Genomic DNA, 17,561 nt, shown 5'->3' with positions numbered 1-17,561 from the left:
GGGTGTCCCCAAGGGGGCTCCAGACAGGGCCCTGATGGGGGCCTGGGACCCCAAGTTCCTCACGCGCCTGTTGCTTTAAGCCGCCTGGCTACCCCCTGCAAACTGCTCGTTCCACATTCTCAGGGTGGTGGGGTGCGGCACGCCCTCCGCCCAGAGGCCACTGGGGCTCCACATGGGGACTGAGCCTCAGCCTGAACCCTCATGGCTTCTCTCTGCCTGGTGCTATTGCTGCTCCTGGGGCTGTGGGCATTGTGGGGGTGGCTGTGGGGAGCCCCTGGAGCCCATTCGCCTGCCCCCCGGTGGCCCCCAGGACCGCGCCCACTACCACTTATCGGGAACCTGCATTTGCTACGGGTAACCCAGCAGGATCGCTCGCTGCTGGAGGTGAGGACACTGGCCCATTGGGGACCCTGTGGACAGGAGCAAGGCAGAGGGGCTCCCTGGAGGAGCCTGGGGGTCGGTGAGAGACGTGATGGGGGGGGGGCTGGGCGTGGAGGAGCCTGGGGGAGCTGGGGGCCCAGATTGTGTGTCTCCTGGCGGCTGGTGGGGGTGTGCTGAACTGTGGGACAGACCATAGTGCGGCAACTGAGACTGGAGGTGCGGTCACTTGCCCAGGGCCAACAGACCTGGTCAGCCTAAACTGGGGTTGGGCCCCACCCTCCTGGGCTCTGGGTTCGCTTGTCTCCCCAGCTCTCCCAGCGCTATGGGCCTGTGTTCACGGTGCACCTGGGGCCGCAACGGACAGTGGTGCTAGCTGGGTACAAGGCCGTGCACGAGGCGCTGCTGACCACGGGGCACAAACTAGCGGACAGGCCCCCCATCGCCATTTTCCAGCGGATTCAGGGGGGTGCGGGTGAGTGGGGGAAGGTTTGCAGGACCTGGGGTAGGGAGGGTTGGCGCCGCTCACCGCCCCACCCTGCCCCACCCCATTCACCGCCAGCCCTGCCTCACCCCTATAGGTGTTTTCTTCTCCTCGGGGCCCCATTGGCGGGCAGCGCGGCGTCTCACCGTGAGCACCCTGCAGCACCTGGGTGTGGGGCGAGGGCTGGGGGCCCACAAGGTGTTGACCGAGCTGGGCTACCTGTCGGAGCTGCTGGACAGCTACGGAGGTGAGAGGTGTCGGCCCCAGGTAAGGAGGTGAGTGCAAAGGTGCCAGTATAACCAGCCCTGAGACTGACTGTTCGTCCCCCCCAGGCAGGCCTTTCCCTCTCCGCCTGCTGGGTTGGGCACCGTCCAACGTCACCTTTGCGCTGCTCTTCGGTCGTCGCTTCGACTATAGTGACCCCGTGTTCATGTCCCTGCTGGACCTCATCGATGACGTCATGACGCTCCTGGGCAGTCCTGCCCTGCAGGTGAGGGGTCCAGAGACTGGGTAACCCCACGGATCATCAGACGCACACACCCTGGCCCTGCAGGCCACATTCAAGTCTCTGTCCAAGGGCCTTCCAGCCCCTGCCCCTGTTCTCAGCCTGAAACCTGTGCGCAGGAAGATCTGGCTGAGACGAACTGGGGGGACCGAGGGAGGGGTGCATAGAGTCATCAGGCTCCACCCGAGTCCCTGTCCGACAACCCACCCCGCGCCTGGCCCCCCCCCCCCCCCCGTAGTTATTCAACATCTACCCGCGCCTGGGTGCACTGCTGCAGCTGCACCGGCCGCTGCTGCGGAAGATCGAGCAGGTGCGCGCCATCCTGAGGGCCTCGCTGCAGGCCCGGCCAGCTCCCGACTCCGTAAACAGCTATATGGATGCCCTGATCCTCAAGGGCCAGGTGTGGTCAGCATCCATCACGCGTGGGGTGGGCGCTCCCCCCTTTCCTGAGTGTGTGTGTGTGTGTCCCTGTTAGGGTGTGCGCAGGTGGTTTGGGGGTCCCAGTGTGCAGGCTCTCGGGAGCTTCCAGTTCTGTCTCCAAAACTGCTGCCCACCACCCGCACAGGAAGGTGACCCAGAAGGCAAGTTTTCCGAAGCCGACATGGTGGCCTGCGCCCTGGACATGGTCATGGCCGGCACCGAGACCACTGCAGCCACTCTGCAGTGGGCCGCGCTCCTGATGTGCAAACATCCTGAGGTGCAGGGTAAGGGTTTGCTTGGGAGGGGATGCGCATGAGGTAGGGTGTGGTGGGCCAGGCAGGATGCAACATGCACCTGGATTCAGGGGGCTTGGAGGGACTGGGCAGGGCACATGGGGCAAGGCAGGATGTGTGCCCTAGCCCAGTACGACCACCTATCCCGCTGGCCCCGTGTCTGCAGGTCGCGTGCAGGATGAGCTGGACCGTGTGCTGGGTGCCGGGCGGCTCCCATGCCTGGAGGACCAGCCGTCGCTGCCCTACACCAACGCAGTGCTGCACGAGGTCCAGCGCTTCATCACGCTGCTGCCCCATGTGCCCCGTTGCACGGCCACAGACACCGAGCTGGGCGGCTACTTGCTCCCCAAGGTGCATGCACACAGCAGCCCAGCACGGAGCAGGGTGGGGGCGCAGCTGCTGGGATACCTACACTGCCGGGGTGCCATTCTGCAGGGCACTCCAGTCATCCCACTGCTGAGCTCCGTGCTCCTGGACAAGACACAGTGGGCCACCCCAGACTGCTTCAACCCCAGCCACTTCCTGGACACGCGCGGCTGTTTCATCAGGCGTGCCGCCTTCCTGCCCTTCTCTGCAGGTGCCTGCTGCACCCTGGGTCCCCTCCCCACACAGGCGTGTTCCAGGGCTAGCGCCCACTTGTGCCTTGGTTTCCCTACAGGTCGCCGTGTGTGCGTTGGGGAGAGTCTGGCTAGGGCAGAGCTGTTCCTGCTGTTTGCTGGCCTCCTGCAGAGGTACCATTTGCGCCCCATCTCTCTGGACATGGACCCTGCCCCGGCCTTCACCATGCGGCCACCCGCCCAGGCCCTGTGTGCTGAGCCCCGAGGCCGCTGAGTGCACACACAGTCATGCCGGCCACCAATACCCCTGACCCCTGACCAGCAAAGATGCTGGGCTGGACGGACATAAGGTTGCTTGGAGGGGTAGGGTCCTCCCTACCCCCGGGCCTTAGTGGGGGGAGGGGTGAGAAGCCCCTCCCCACACCTGGCAGTGGTTCTCTGAACATTCCAGCTCAGCTGGGATGGACAGAGCCCCACAACCCTTGGAGTGAAGCAGAATGTTCTGGAACAGCAGTCACAGGAACACCCAAATAGGCATGATAAGAAGTCTATGTTTCACCTAGTCTTTGTTCATGAGTCCAAAACATTCCACCCTCAGAGTACACTGTCTGGCAACATTGGTGCTAGGACTCCCTTCCCAGATAACTCAAACCTGGGCCCTACATCATAAGCTCTAGAAGTTGAAGATCTGGGACAGTGAGTGATACCCCCAACACCCAGAGAATCCAGGGTGTGGGGAGAGTCTGCCCATGTTGAGTGTATACACGTGTGTGGGCGTCAGAGTATGGGGTCTTGGCTAGGTGGGGGAGAGGGTCACATCAGCTGCTGTGGGCACCATACACCTGGTGTTGGGAGTCCAGCTCAGGCCCTCCCAGTGACCACAGGCTAGAGAGCAAGACTGTGGACACATTGGCCGCCTGTCAACAGGCCCACGAACCCTGGATACAGGTGACAAGGTTAACAGGCACTCACGTGTGAGTGACTCCGGCGGGGGCCCCTTGGGGAAGCTCCCATCTCTGCGAATGGGAAGAGAAGACGGACAGTCTGGCTGGCTCGACCTCTTTATTGAATAGTCAGATTCCGACCCTATGAGAGCAGCTGCAGCACCTGGCGCAGGCGTCCCGTCAGCTGTGTGGAGTCAGGGCCACCAGCCGTGTCCAGCTCCCGCATCATATCCTCAGCCTTCTGCACAGTCAGCTCACGGGCTCGCCCCTGCAGCCCCTCCAGATAGGCCAGCAGGGTGGAGAAATGTTTGTCAGGCACCTGCAGGGGACAGAGGTCAGGACAGGACAGTAGGTCAGGTCCAGGGGAGGTAGCTCGGCCAGGGCAGAGGTCACTGCCCAGATACCAGAGTCTGGCAGTGGTAAAGATGTGTGCTGGGTCTCCTAGTCTTGTCTTCCTTTTTTTTTTCTTTTTTTGGGCCACACCCGGCTGTGTTCAGGGATTACACCTGGCTGTCTGCTCAGAAATAGCTCCTGGCAGGCACCAGGGACCATATGCGACACCAGGATTCGAACCAACCACCTTAGGTCCTGGATCAGCTGCTTGCAAGGCAAACACCGCTGTGCTATCTCTCCGGCTTGTCTTCCTTCCTGACTCTGCACTCTCGCTGTGCTGGCCACATGGAGCCTTGAGAAGCAGGTACCAATCGGACTCAGGCCCTGCTGTGAGTTTGATTCCTAGTTCTGGGTACCAGACATGATCTCAGAGACCCACAAGATGGAGGACCCTCACAGGGGTCATGAGGCTGAGGGTCTGTGCTCCAGGGGCACTCAGTGTCCACTGGTGATGCTGCCTGCAGAGGTGTGAGAAAGAGGGGCCCATGCAGGGACATAAGACACAGAGGTGTGCTCAGGGTGTCTGTGCAGGTAGCTGTGAGCCTGTGGGGCAGCCTATTCCAGGGCAGGGCAGCAGTAGGGATGGCCCCAGGCTGAGGGAGACAGCTAAGCCCAGCCTGCAAGGTGTGTTTGCCCATGAGGGAGGCCCTCCAGGGGCGCATCACTGGACTTTAGACCCAAGAACAGTGGGTAGCCTTTCCCTTCCTTTCCCACCTCTGCCCATGGGCCTTGAGGGCCTCCTTTCTGCCACTCCCTGCCCCACTCACTCTCCTGTGGCATGGCTGGAAGACTGTCCAGAATGGTTCTAGCAGGCCCTGTCCAGGCATTTCCACCCCCATGCTCTGGATGCCAAGATCTTGTGCCCTGAGAACCCCCAAGTGTGCAACTCTCGACGGACCTTGTCCTGGTCGTACATGTGTAGCAAGAGCCATGTCTGCCTCGTCTTCTGGAACCGCCATTCTTCACGCTTCTGGGCCCAGCTGGAAGCACAAAGTCAGAAGGAACTGGATGGGTGTTCTAGGCAATCCCAAAACCCCTCCTTCAGAGGTGGGCCAAGCCCCTACTCCTATGACCCCCTCACCTGCAGAGGTACTCCAAGGCCAGCTCGGCCCCTGAGCGCTGAGGTGTGGGAGTGGGAGCAGCAAAGCCTGCCTCCCTGAGCCGTTTCTTCTCTTCCTTCTTCCGCTCCTTCTTCTGTTTCCTTTCTTGTCTTCTCTTTTCCTCTGGAGACAGCTCAGGCTTAGAGGTCTGCAGGCCGCTGTCTGCCCCTCCCTGAAATGGAGAGGCACCTGTGTGGGTTTAAGGCAGATACAACCCAAGAAAGTGGGATGTGTCCCTGCTGAGACCTCATACAGGTTCCACACCAGAACAGGCAGATTCTGGGCAAACAGGTCCCCAACACATCATGGGATATCTCACCAGAGACCTCGGGATGAGTCAAGGGGGCTGGGTCACTGCTGTGAGGGAGTTGAGGCCCCTTCCCCCATGCCCTATGCTGCTGCTCTGCTCACACACCTCCCACCTAAAACACAGGCCTGCCCTTCCTGTGAGCACTCTGCCTCGGGCACTCAGGGAGCAGCTCACTCATAGCCCAAGGGACAGCATGGTTCAGCCAGGTAGGGTAGCCCTGCAAGGCCCATCGCAGACTACAGCAGCCAGCTCTCAGGGCTGCCAAGAGCCCCAAGCGGAGAGTGCAATGAGCCTGGGATGGGCAGTCTGTCTTCTGAAGTAGTCCTAGGGAGCAAACAGGGCCCACATGTCAGGTGGCGAGACGGGGCCCTCGTGTCAGAAGTCAGGCCCATCTGTCAGGGTGAAGAGGTGAACCTGGCACCATTCGAAGAAATGCCTGTCTCCTCCCTGCAGTGAGCCCACATGCAGGGAGGACAGAAGGCCCTGGGACCTTCCTCTGTGCAGACCCCAAGTCTCGACACCCCAAAAAGGCCTCTGAAGCTTCCTTTTGGTCCCTGGCACTGGAACTTTCCACAGTGGCCCCCAACATTGGGACAGGTCACAGGCTCTCACCATCTGCTGGTGGGGGGCCATGGTTGCCTGAGGGAGGCTCTGGGCACTCAGTCGACTGGGCCCAGGCCATTTCCTACCAGCACAGTCCTGGCAGTGGAAGAAAAGGCCATTGTCTTTCCCTGAGTCATGGCCAAGCCTGAGAAGTAACCGGGACAGCAACAGGGATGTCAATGGCAATGAGAGGGGGGCTGCTCATGGGCAGGATAGAGGATGGCTATGGGCACACAGTGGACAGGGGACAGCAGAGCACACTGGGCAGAGGGGAGGATGGAGAACAGTGGGGAGGACTAGACAAGGGAGGACAGAGCACATGGAGGACAGCACACGTGGAAGGCAGTGGGGAGGACAGCAGGAAAGAGTACAGCAGCAGATGGGAAACACTGGAAGTGCCATGGGTCTCTTCCTGCTTGGAGGCCGACTGGCCCTCCCTGAGACAGGAAGAGAGGGAAAGCCAGAGGGCCCTAGCACTGAAGCTGCTGGGCGCACCTCAGGGCCCAAGCCCCTGCAGACCCTACCCTGTGGGAGGGGGCGGCCAGGCTGGTGGGAAGGCCATCCCCCATGCGACTGGGGCCGAGTCTGGGCTGGAGCACCTAGGGTCCCGACCTATCCCATTTCCCTCCTCCCTTCCCCAAGGACTAGTGCTGCCGGCGAGGAGGGGGACCGACGCGGGCTCTGGCCTCGAGGAGCGCACGGGCCAGACCAGAGTGAGCTCCTGGAGGACAGGGAGCGCAGCGGTCCCAATGCTGGGACCTGTAGTGTCCAAGGGCACTCGTCCCTGGACTCCCCTGTAGGACCCCACCTTGAAGATCTCCGTGCTGGTGGGGAAAGGGGGACTGAGGGTGGGCGCGAGACCCACCACAGCGTGCTCAGCAAAGAACACCCAGGATCCAGCCTCACACCCGTGAACCAGAGACACAGGCGGGGGTGGGGGAGGTGGACTGCAGGACCTGGGGGCTCCTTTCTCTTGAGGTCCTCCAATACCGCCCGTGGTCCCAGCATTCGGCCAGCTCACACCCTAGGCTGGCAGAGGCCCGCGTAGTTGGAGGGAGCTGGGATGTGGGTGGTGGTGGTGGACACAGTTGCCCGGTGCAGGGCTCCTCCAAGGCCCAGCCGGAGAGGATCCGCAGGTGCTTCCTTCTGGGGCCCCAGTGAGGCCCTGGCGGCTGTGTAGGCTCCTGCCCGGCCCCGGCCGCTGCTGCAGGGCTGAAGACTCTCCCAGAAAACGCCCCCGGAACCTCACACGCATAGATAGGGGGACCCCGAAGTGCAGGAAATAGCAGCCCGGCCAGGCCCCACCCCGGCCTCGGCTCGCTGCAAACTTGGGGGAAGCTCAGGGCGGGCGGGCGATGGGGCGAGGTCCCGGCAGCTCCCCGCGCGACGCTCCGGGGCCGGAGTGCAGGAGCCAGACTCGGCCGCGCAGTGCGGGGCCTGCAAGGTCTGGACCCTCCCACGTGCGCGACGCCCTCACCTGCGATCGGGAAGCGGGTGCGCGGCGGGCGGCGGCCGGGAGACACCCCACAGCCTCGGCGGTCGCGAAGGGCCGTCCGCCCAGGGTCAGGACCCCCGTATGTGGACATGCGGAGGGGTCCCCCGGGGGACGCACCGACCGACCCCGCACCGCAGGCACCGCAGGCCTCGCCGGCCGCGGCGCCCCGCGCAGGCGCAACGCCGCGCAGGAACCAGATCGAGCCGGCTAGGCCGTGACGCAAGCGCGCAGGGCGTGTGGGCGGGACTCCGAGGGGTCGGGAGACGTCGCGTTGATCCGTGTGGGCGGGGATATGCTAATACAAGGTTGACGTTATGCTAATGAGCACGTGGGCGTGGCCCCGTAGGGGCTGTGGGAGAAGCAAGCTTGATTCTGTAGCTGGCAACCCCACCCCATCCCCAGGCTGGGCCGGACCTCAACTTCGCGCGGGTGCCCCCCGGAGGGTCTCTGACCTTTGAACCTGCCCTCTACCCTGGACCTCTGCAGCGCTCCCTAGGGGTCTATCTAATCCCCGCGGTTTCCCCCCCCGCAGGCTGGGTCGGTCCTGTTTCCGCTTTATACCAACAGGCCCAGTCCTGGCTCTCATAACAGGATTGCAGCTCCTCAGGGCTGGCCCAGGGACTGCAGCGGGCTCCAGGCCTCCAGGACACGCTGTACTGATGGCCCATTCTTGGCTCCCTGGCCGCTCTGCTCCTCGTTCCTTGGCCCACACAGAGCCTCCGGCTTCCCTCCCATACGGATCTCTGCGGTCCGGACCCCAGCTTGGCCTCCCTCGGGGCTCTGCTCTCCCACAAGCCACCAGCTCCAGCCTGGCCCCTGTCCAATCCTGGCACAGGGCCCCGGGCCATCCCCAAAGCGTGGGTGTTGGGCCTAGGAGTCCAGTTCTGAGCCCAGGCCGGCTCATTGCACCTCCCTGCCACCTGCCCACATAGCTGTGGGACCCAGTGTCAGTGCCAGACAGGGTTTCTACAAGGTGGGAGGATGGTGGGGCAGTGTGCGGTGTCCAGCAGCAGTGGTCAGGCTCCTGTTCATCCGCAGGCCCCTGCTCCTGGCTCTAACCTGGCAGGGGCTTCCTGGATGGTAGATGGGGTCTGAGAGTCGTGGTCCAGGTGAGGCTCCCACATAGACATGGTAGGAACCAGATGGGAGCTGAACCCACACTGGCACAGGCACCTTGGGAGCATGGTGGATATTTGGGGGGAGGGGGCTACACCCTGAGGAACTCAGGGGTTACTCCAGGCTCTGCACTCGGGAACTTCACCTATTGGTGCTCAGGGGACCCTATGGGATGCTGAAGATCAAGCCCAAGTTTGCTGCATGCAAGGCAAACACCCTCCCCGCTGTGCTATTGCTCAGGCCCCCTCAACAGATTCTTACATTGCATATTTCGTTTGATTTCACAAGGCAAACTCCCTACTGCTGTGCTATCACTCTGGCTCTGATTTTGGAATGCAGACCACACCACACTCCTGCAGCTGACAGTCAGTTGGAGACAGCAATGAAGGGCAGGAGAAATTGCCAGGGCCTAGGAAAAGCACAGCTGTTCCCTCAGAGACACCAAGAACCAGCTCCCCAGGTGAGGTAACAGCCCCCTCCCCCACCCAATCAGGCTAGGAAGGGCAGGTTCCCAGAACTGGGCCCACATGGCCCCACTTCCCGAAGGGCTTGCACCTCCCAGAACAGGAAGTGCCTGGGGCAGCCCCTACCCCCACCCCCAGGTCCTGGGCTAGGCCTGGCCTCTTGCAAGCCAAGGGCTCCACTGCTGGTGCTGCACAAGGGGATAATGCCCCACCCAGTGCTTTCTGTGCCAGCTACTGCTCACTCTTGGGCTCTAGGGGGGGGCCTTGCAGTCATTGTGCAGGGCCTAGCTCACCCATTCAGAACCTTCTGTCTGAGCCCAGTGGCCATGACATCTCTCCAGCACTTAAAGAATCTGCAGGCCCAAGCCCACGATCAGCCCAATCACAAAACTAAACAGAAGCCAGGCCTGAGCCCCTTGGAAATATGGAGGTGTGAACCTGGTTTAACAGCCAGGAGATGGGGCTGAGCAAACTGCACTGCAGGTAGGGCTGGCTCAGAGTTCAACTCGCCAAGGACCGCTCCACCCCCAGCAGGCAACACAGCCAGGCTCAGGCCCAGTCAAAGACAGGCTGGCTGGACAAAACCAGAGCAAAGCACTGAAGGCACAGAGGTGTCCTGGAAAGATCAACAGCTCCCCAAATCCTGCATCCATGAGGGAAGCTCAGTTCCCACGGAGCAGGCAGGCAAGTGGGTTCCAGGAACAGTGCATGTGGCACACAGTCCCCGACAGCATTGCTCCTGCCGTGGACCTCAGCCGAGAGCTCAGTGACATTAGTGATCTATCACAGGCTCAGATCAAACAGCCATTCACAAACGCTAGGAAAGGAGAAAGAAAACATCCCACTAGGACGGGGCCATGAGTTGGGAAGTAGCCGCACATTGCATCCCACAGATGGACGAACATGCTGTGTAAGCGAGGGCCCGGTACATGCTTTATGAATGCAACCACTGCCCACACCCATGGCCACTCCCCCTGGCTGCCCAGCCACCCGGAGCCATCCAGTGGGGAAGCAGGTCAGAGATCAGAACCAGGGTGATTGTGGACGACTCAGTGCCTCTGTGTAAGTACAGACTCATGTGCATGCATGTGCACTGGGGAGGCTGCGTGCAGGGGCCGGGACAGGGGAACCCGATTTTCTACACCATCTTTCTGTGGCCCCAACACTGCTCAGAAGTATGTTGTTTAATTTCTTCATATTCCACTTATATTTTTGCAGTGCCAGAGGTCCTTTTAAAAAAATCTTAGAAGGGCCCGGAGAGATAGCACAGCACAGCGGCGTTTGCCTTGCAAGCAGCCGATGAAGGACCTAAGGTGGTTGGTTCGAATCCCGGTGTCCCATATGGTTCCCCGTGCCTGCCAGGAGCTATTTCTGAGCAGACAGCCAGGAGTAACTCCTGAGCACTGCCGGGTGTGGCCCAAAAACCAGAAAAAAAAATCTTAGGAAATAGGGGCCAGAATGATGGCACAGTGGTGGGGCATTTGCCTTGTGCGTGGCCAACACAGGATGGACCCCGGTTCAAATCCTGGCATCCCATTTGGTCCCCTGAGCCTGCAGGGAGAGACTTCTGAGCGAAGAGCCAGGAGTAACCCAAGTGCCACCAGGAGTGGCTTAACCTGGGGCCAGAGTGATAGAACAGCAATAGGTTACTTGCCTTGTACACAGCCTCTAGCATCCCATATGGTCCCATGAGCACCACTAGGAGAGATCCTGAGCACAGAGCCAAACGTAACTCCTAAGCATCACTAGATGTTACCAGAAAAGAAGAGGGGGGGAGGGAGGGAGGGAGAGGGAGAGGGAGAGGGAGAGCTATCTTGGGGCCAGAACAGTAGCATAGTGGAGAGGGCACTGTCTTGCACGAAGCCAATTCAGTTCTGATCCCAGCATCCCAAATGCTTCCCAGACCACTGTCAGGGTGATTCCAGCATGCAAAGCCAGGAGTAACCCTGGAACAACACCGAGTGTGCCTGCTCCCCCAACATAAACAAAATCAAGGGGCCGGGTAGGTGGCGCTGGAGGTAAGGTGTCTGCCTTGCAAGCACTAGCCAAGGAAGGACCGCGGTCGATCCCCTGGCGTCCCATATGATCCCCCCAAGCCAGGGGCGATTTCTGAGCACATAGCCAGGAGTAACCCCTGAGGGTCAAACGGGTGTGGCCCAAAAACCAAAAAAAAACAAACAAACAAACACACAAAATCAAAAAGAAAATTACTTAAACCTCACAAAAACCAGCTCAAAAGAAGGGCAGCAGATGTGAAGATTGGGATGGTGGGAAAGGGCACACCTCAGTGAGAACATAACTCACAACAGAGCTTAAAACCCACAACCAGGCTGGGTTGCCTAGATGAGACCCTGGGTTCAACACAGCCTGGATATCTGACAAGGCACAGGGTACGGGATGTGCAGCAACTGGGCTGTGGGTCCTTCCACACACCTGGATCCTCTGGGGCAGCTGTCCGCTCCCCCCCCCCACTGGGCAGCACCCCCCCCCATTGACGTGACTGACCGGTGTCCATGCTGTACAGTCATGGGACCGCCCTGGGACGCTGATTTCTGACTCAGAGAGCCAGGTGGGGTGGGCACAGGGCACATCTCGTAGTTCTGGGCACTTAAACACCACTCAGGTTGGAAAATTCTGAGCCTGGCTCAGCTGGGGGTTGCCGGGCGCTATGCCCCATCTCAGGGCACTGCGTTCCCTCTTGCAAGCTTGCCAGTGGCTGCCGGGTATCTTTTCTCAAAATAAGGCAGGGAGCCGAGCCAGGCTTCCGGGAACTACAGGAGGGAGGGGAGAGGGGCGGGAAGGCTGATTTTGGGAGCACAAGAACTATCCAGGAGATAGAGTCTCCCTCTTGTCCGGAGCTTGCTTGTCAGGAGGGCCGAGGCCTCTTGGACTTAGGGTGCCCCAAGGGCCAGACCCCAGCGCTGTGGAGGTGCCACTTCAAGAGGCCCGGGTGCGCAGGCAGAAGGCACTGCCACGCCAGAATCTGAGGACCAGTGTGGGCAGGTGGGCAGGAGCTGGCCCACTCGGAGCCAGAGGAGGCTGCTAGGCTGTAGCCTGCACGTGGGGATCGCAGTGCGCCCGGTCCAAGAAGGGTGCGCGGAGCCTGATTTACAGAACGGCCCCGGCCCAGGGCAGAGCTGCAGCCCACACGCTGTATTCTTAGTAGATTCTCGCGGGCGCACAAGTAAGTCCCCAAACCAGGTGGCCGGGACCTTGAGGGTGAGGGACAGGTGCACCACCACTGCTCTCCGCTGAACTGCCGGCGCGGGAACCCAGATATTGCGCGCGCCTCTCCCGGCCTAAGCACCGCGGAGGGCCCAGGGGGCGCGGCCTGGGCGCCAAAGCGGCCCTCGGGGCCAGAGCCTAGTCCCGGGGGCGTGCCACAAGGGGCGTGGCCCCACCACCGCAGAGGGGGCAAGGGGTGGGGCCTAATACTAAGGGCGTCTCCTGAGCGCCAGAGCGGACCCTCGGAGCGTCTCCTGGCTCCCGGGGTGTGGCTGGGGCGCCGCGGAGGCGGGGCCTGGGCCGGGGGTGTGGCCTTTCAGGGGCGGGGCCTGCGCCGGGCGGGGCGGTCACGTGTGTACACAGGCCCGCGCGGCGTGCGCGCCGTGAGCCCTGCGCCTGCAGCCCGGCCCCGCGGCCCAGCGAGCGGTGAGTGGATGCGGGGAGACGGGGGCGGGGGTCCGCGTGGGCAGCTAGCCCCGAGCGTTGGCGGCTGCCGGAGCTCCGCGGGGCTCCAGGTGCCAGGTCCCGCCCTGCGCAGTCCCCTCGGGCGGGGGCCGCTTTCGTCCTGGGGCGCCCCCAACCCCCACCCCAGCCCCGCCGAGTCGGGGTCACCGCCGCCCGGTCACTGACCCGGCCAGGCCGCGGGGGCCGCGAGCAGCGAGTCTGGCCCGAGCCCTGCAGGCGACAGGCGATAACAGGTCCCAGGCCCCGGTGACACTTGATAAACAAGCGCGCCCGGGCCTGGCAGGCGGAGCCTGAGCCAAGTCTAGCCGCGCTGCACCAGGGCGGGCGGGCAGGCGGGCGCCCCGAAACCCGAAACCAGACGCTCCAGGATCCCTTGCCCTGTCTGAGCCCAGCGGGGCACAGGGCCCACTGGGCTGGTGGGAGCTCTGAGCCTGCCTCCGACATGGGGTACCAGGCCTGACCCCTCTGGCCCAAACTGCTTGTTCTTACAAGGTGTCATGGGCTTGGGGCCCCAATTCCCTCGCGGCATCAGCGTGCCCAGGGACTGAGTTAGAGAAACGGGGTCCAGAGAGTAGGAAGAGGCCCGCAGCCCAGGGCTGGCTCCAGCCCGGGTGCCCCAGATGCCCGTTTCAAGAGCTGCGTGGTGGTGTCCAGGCTGCCCATCTCTTCCCTGGCACGTTCCATGAATGAGCAGCCAAGTGTCCCTGACACCTGGGAAGATATTGCCCGCAACCCTTGCTGGGGGTGGGGGGTGGGGACATCTCTGCGGTCTGAGCCGCCCAGAACCAGTAGCCACGGGCTCTGCCCATGCTAGATTCTCACAACCCGGCCACCAGAAGGCCTTCCAGAACTTTCCTCTCAAGGGCATCCCTGGCTTCTGCACTCCATGTCCACAGGAGCTGCCCTGGAGGGGCCTCTTGGTCCAGTCCCACAGTGGCCCACCTGCCCCTGAGGGGGCTTCGGAAAAGATCCTGGGCACTGGGCAGGTCTCCGTGGGGGGAGGGAGCTGGGTGGTACTGAGTATCAACACCATTCATGGAAGGGCAGTGGGTGCCACGGAAGGGGAATGGGTGCTGTGGAAGAGCAGTGGGTGCTGCAGAAGGGCAGTGGGTGTTGCTGAAGGGCAGTGGGCATTTCGGAAGGGCCGTGGGCGCTGCAGTGGGAGGGAGGCGGTGCCACAAACAGAAGCAGCTGCAGAAGCAAAGGCGGGTGGCTGCTCATGACTCACAGTGGGGGAGCTGGTGAATGGGTCCCCCAACCCAGGGTCTGGGTTCTGTTCTGCTGCAAACACAAACCCCAGCCCCACAGTCTCATGGCCACGCGCGTGCACATGCCAGACGTGTCTACTGGGTTATCTCACTCAGCCCTGCAGTCTCATGCTTGCACATGTGCATGCATCAGACATATTAACCTACACACATGAACTCGTGTATCCACACTTCACCTCCACAGAGCCCCTTGCTATGTGTAGATGTCACATACAGATGCCCCCAGATACATGCGTGCGCGCGCGCACACACACATACACACACACACACACACACACACACACACACGCACGCGCATTTATCCCCAATAGGCCCATTCTGTCCTGACAGTTCTGTGAGGCTCGCTACTGGCCCAGTACTGGAATTCACACGCATTTCCCAGGTTTCATCCTCTGTGGGTATCACCCCAATTGAAGGAAGTCCCAGGATCACTGTGGGGAGGGCCACAAACCTGTCCCAAATAGGGAAGCCAGAGATGGGGTCGCCACACCCCCAATATGTGGGGACCTAGCCAGGCCTCTACTCCAACAGGACACAGTACCACACGCCCTCCAGGGAGCCTCACTGGCTCCAAGTTCTGCTCCTTGGCACAATCCTCCATGGCAGCCCGACTAGCTGCTCAGCTGGGCCCACTGTGGTGCCACAAGCCCTCTGCCCCACAGGAGGGGCCTGGGACTGACAAGAAGTACAACCTACTGCAGGGAACAGGGCGTCCTACCTGCTATTTCTGTAGCACCCTTGGGGTCCAGACAATATCCTAGAAAGATATGGGCACAGGGGCTGGGCCTTTCAGATCAGCTTACAAGCCCCAGGACAGACGGGCAGAAAGAGCAACCATGGGATTTCCTGAGGAATCACATGGGGGACCCTGAAGTGCGTGTCAGGGAAGGTGCCAGGTCCTGGGATCCAAGGGGACCCAGGACACCCAGGGGGTCCTGAAAAGGCAAAGGGGGACCCAGATGTCGAGTCTGTGTGAGCCAATAGCCCCCACTCCTGTCCTCAAGTGGCTGCAACTGAGCTGGAGGTAGCATGGAGGTGTCATCCAAGCCACTGGATGTGCATCCTGTCTAGCTCCACAGACAGGGGAGCTGGAGGTCCAGGGAAGTGGGCCAGGTGGAATGTGGTCAGTGCGGGGGTGGGGGGGGGGAAATCAGGGTGGGGCGGGAGGAAGTGGTTGCCTGGGGCAGGCTCCTGAGGACACTGCAAGGCCTTCCCTGGACCCCCACCAGATGGGCATCACCAATGCCACCTGCTGTCCGTCCCCATCACCTGCAATCCCTCCCTCAATGGGGCCTAAACCAGCACGGGGCAGACGGACAAAAGGTTGGAGACATCCAGGAGAGGGGGTACGTCAGATCTGGGAAGTGCCCCAGTCTCCAGCACAAACCACAGACCCACCTGAGCTACTCTAATTGGTGCTGCTTCCCCTCACCCACAGCTCCAGCCTGCCATGTGGAGCTGTGGCCCACTCAACGGCACGGGCCGGGCCGAGGACCTGGCCTGCCAGCACCTACCCCTGGCACTGTCGGCGCTGTCGCTGCTCTACCTGGTAGTGGGCTGCCCTTTGGGCCTGGGCTACAATGCACTGCTGCTGCTGGCCAACCTTAGTGACGCACGAACCATGACCATGCCCGATGTCTACTTCGCTAACCTGGCAGCAGCCGGCCTGGTGCTGAGTGCACTGGCACCTGTGCAGCTGCTGGGACCCGCGGCGGCAGGCTGGGCACGCTGGGCATTGAGCCGAGAGGCACATGTTACTCTGCTGCTGCTGTTCCATGTGTGCGCTCTGGTGAGCACCTACTCCACGGCACTGCTCAGCCTGGACTGCTGCATCGAGAGGGCCCTGCCGCGCACCTACATGGCCAGCGCCTACAATACCCGGCATGTGTGTGGCTTCGTGTGGGGCGGCGCCCTGCTTACTAGCTTCTCCTCACTGCTGCTCTACGTGTGCAGCCACGTGGCAGCCAGGGTAGCCGAGTGTGCGCGGCTGCAGGACACAGCGGCAGCCGATGCTGTTCTGATAGTGGTCGGCTACCTGGTGCCTGCCCTCGCTGTGCTCTACGCGCTGGCTCTAAGTCTCCGGTTGCGAAAGGAGGACACACCACTGGACCGAGATGCCTCACGCCAAGACCCATCAGTGCACCGGCTGGTGGTGGCCACTGTGTGCGCACAGTTCGGCCTGTGGACACCTTATTATCTGAGCCTCCTGGGGCATCTGCTCCTAGCCTCACGGGGCAAACCCACTGATGGACAGGGCCTGGGACTGCTGGTCCTGGCCAAGGACGTGGCTCGGTGCCTGGCCTTCGCCAGCAGCTCCGTCACGCCGCTACTCTACCGTGGCCTCAGCACTCAGTTCCCTGCCAAGCTGCAGCGACTGAGCAGAAGGCTGCGCTGTGGGCACCAGCCCTGCCCCTCAGAGCCAGCAGGGGCAGAGCAGGTGGGGGTGTAGGTGTGGGCCTGGACTCAGTGAATATACAGGCCCCATGGCCAGCTGGGCACCTGAAGCCCCATCTTCCCTAGGAGGCCCCGAAGTGCCAGTGCTGGAAAGCAGGTCCCCAAGCATGCGGTGAGGGGCTGACTGCCAGACCTCCAGTGCACTCCCATGCCCACTCCTCATGCTGAAGAGTTCTGCCGGGCTGGGCAGCCGCATCTGTGGGGTCCACGAGGGAGCAGGTGTGTGGCAGTGCCATGGCTGTTCCCGTACACAGGAGCCGAAATAAATGCAGCAGAGCCTGCCTGTGTCCAGCCTCAGCAGAGGGGGGGAACCCTAACTCGGACCCTAGATACTGGGACTGCGTGCTCAGAGAAGTGAGGGATGGGATTGGTCTCACAGTTGGAGGCAGCATGGCCTCTCCTGGGCTGTCCTGTGGCTCTGGGACATGTCTGTGGCCTGGCCCACACAGCAAGTTTGTGGTCACTGGTAAGGGCCACAATCCTGGAGTAACCACTGGCCAGGGGCCCAGAGCAATTTATGCCACCAGAGAACCCTCCCACAGCGATTTCCTGCATGCTGCATCCAGTTTATCTCTCAGGGCTTGACTTGACTCTTGAGCTGGGCACTGGAGCCCCTGCAGAAAACATACACTCTTGCCCTGCAGCCCTGCCTCCTGCTGGACCCACACTCCGGCTCACAGGAGACCCCCACCAGCCCCATGATTGACACCTGGGGACCCCACAAACATGTCTGCTCTCTCACAGGCCCACATCAATACCAGGGGGGGGGCACTCCCACAGGTAGTGAGATACAGCAGTAGGCAGAGGGGTGCACCCAAAGGAGACTCCTGGAATCGTGGACATGGCCCCTCCTCCAGGAAGAGGGCAGCTGTAGGAGGGGAGCGTTGGCCTGAGGCCTCTACCAGCAGCTGCAGATCACCAGGACAGGACATCTCCATCCCACAGGATCCCTTCCAGGATAGATCTTCCAGAACAGGATCCCCAAGGACATCTCTCAGGATCCTTCCCCATCCCCAGAAAGATCGCCCAGAAAAGGATCTGTTCCAGGAAAGAATCCCTCTTAGAACAGGCTCTCCCAGCCCAGATC

General features: G+C 61.7%; 3 protein-coding genes across 3 annotated transcripts in view; 2 read left to right on the top strand and 1 right to left on the bottom strand.

The window, feature by feature from the left end:
* Nucleotides 1–201: 201 nt before the first annotated feature.
* Nucleotides 202–2,944, top strand: LOC126029982 (cytochrome P450 2W1). The gene is made up of 9 exons (XM_049788201.1): nucleotides 202–384; nucleotides 691–853; nucleotides 960–1,109; nucleotides 1,195–1,352; nucleotides 1,606–1,767; nucleotides 1,933–2,071; nucleotides 2,247–2,431; nucleotides 2,516–2,657; nucleotides 2,739–2,944. The coding sequence occupies exons 1-9, from the start codon at nucleotides 202–204 to the stop codon at nucleotides 2,909–2,911; spliced, it is 1,455 nt and encodes a 484-aa protein (XP_049644158.1). The 3' UTR covers nucleotides 2,912–2,944.
* Nucleotides 2,945–3,682: 738 nt separating this feature from the next.
* Nucleotides 3,683–17,561, bottom strand: part of C15H7orf50 (chromosome 15 C7orf50 homolog) — a 35,249-nt gene continuing 21,370 nt past the window's right edge. Inside the window, exons 3-5 of the mRNA XM_049788707.1 lie at nucleotides 5,056–5,246; nucleotides 4,873–4,954; nucleotides 3,683–3,900 (exon numbers count right to left, since the gene is read on the bottom strand). Coding sequence (XP_049644664.1) covers nucleotides 3,724–3,900; nucleotides 4,873–4,954; nucleotides 5,056–5,246 — 450 coding nt within the window. The 3' untranslated portion in view covers nucleotides 3,683–3,723. The remainder of the gene's footprint in view (nucleotides 3,901–4,872; nucleotides 4,955–5,055; nucleotides 5,247–17,561) is intronic.
* On the top strand, nucleotides 12,651–16,757 carry GPR146 (G protein-coupled receptor 146). Its single transcript, XM_049788673.1, has 2 exons — nucleotides 12,651–12,713; nucleotides 15,459–16,757. Exon 2 carries the CDS (start codon nucleotides 15,471–15,473, stop codon nucleotides 16,467–16,469), a length of 999 nt encoding a protein of 332 aa, XP_049644630.1. The 5' UTR covers nucleotides 12,651–12,713; nucleotides 15,459–15,470; the 3' UTR covers nucleotides 16,470–16,757.

The sequence above is a fragment of the Suncus etruscus genome, chromosome 15 (genome assembly GCF_024139225.1).
Source record: "Suncus etruscus isolate mSunEtr1 chromosome 15, mSunEtr1.pri.cur, whole genome shotgun sequence".
Lineage (NCBI taxonomy): Eukaryota > Metazoa > Chordata > Mammalia > Eulipotyphla > Soricidae > Suncus > Suncus etruscus.
Note: the sequence above shows the minus strand (reverse complement) of the source record. Positions and strands in the feature narration are given on the sequence as shown.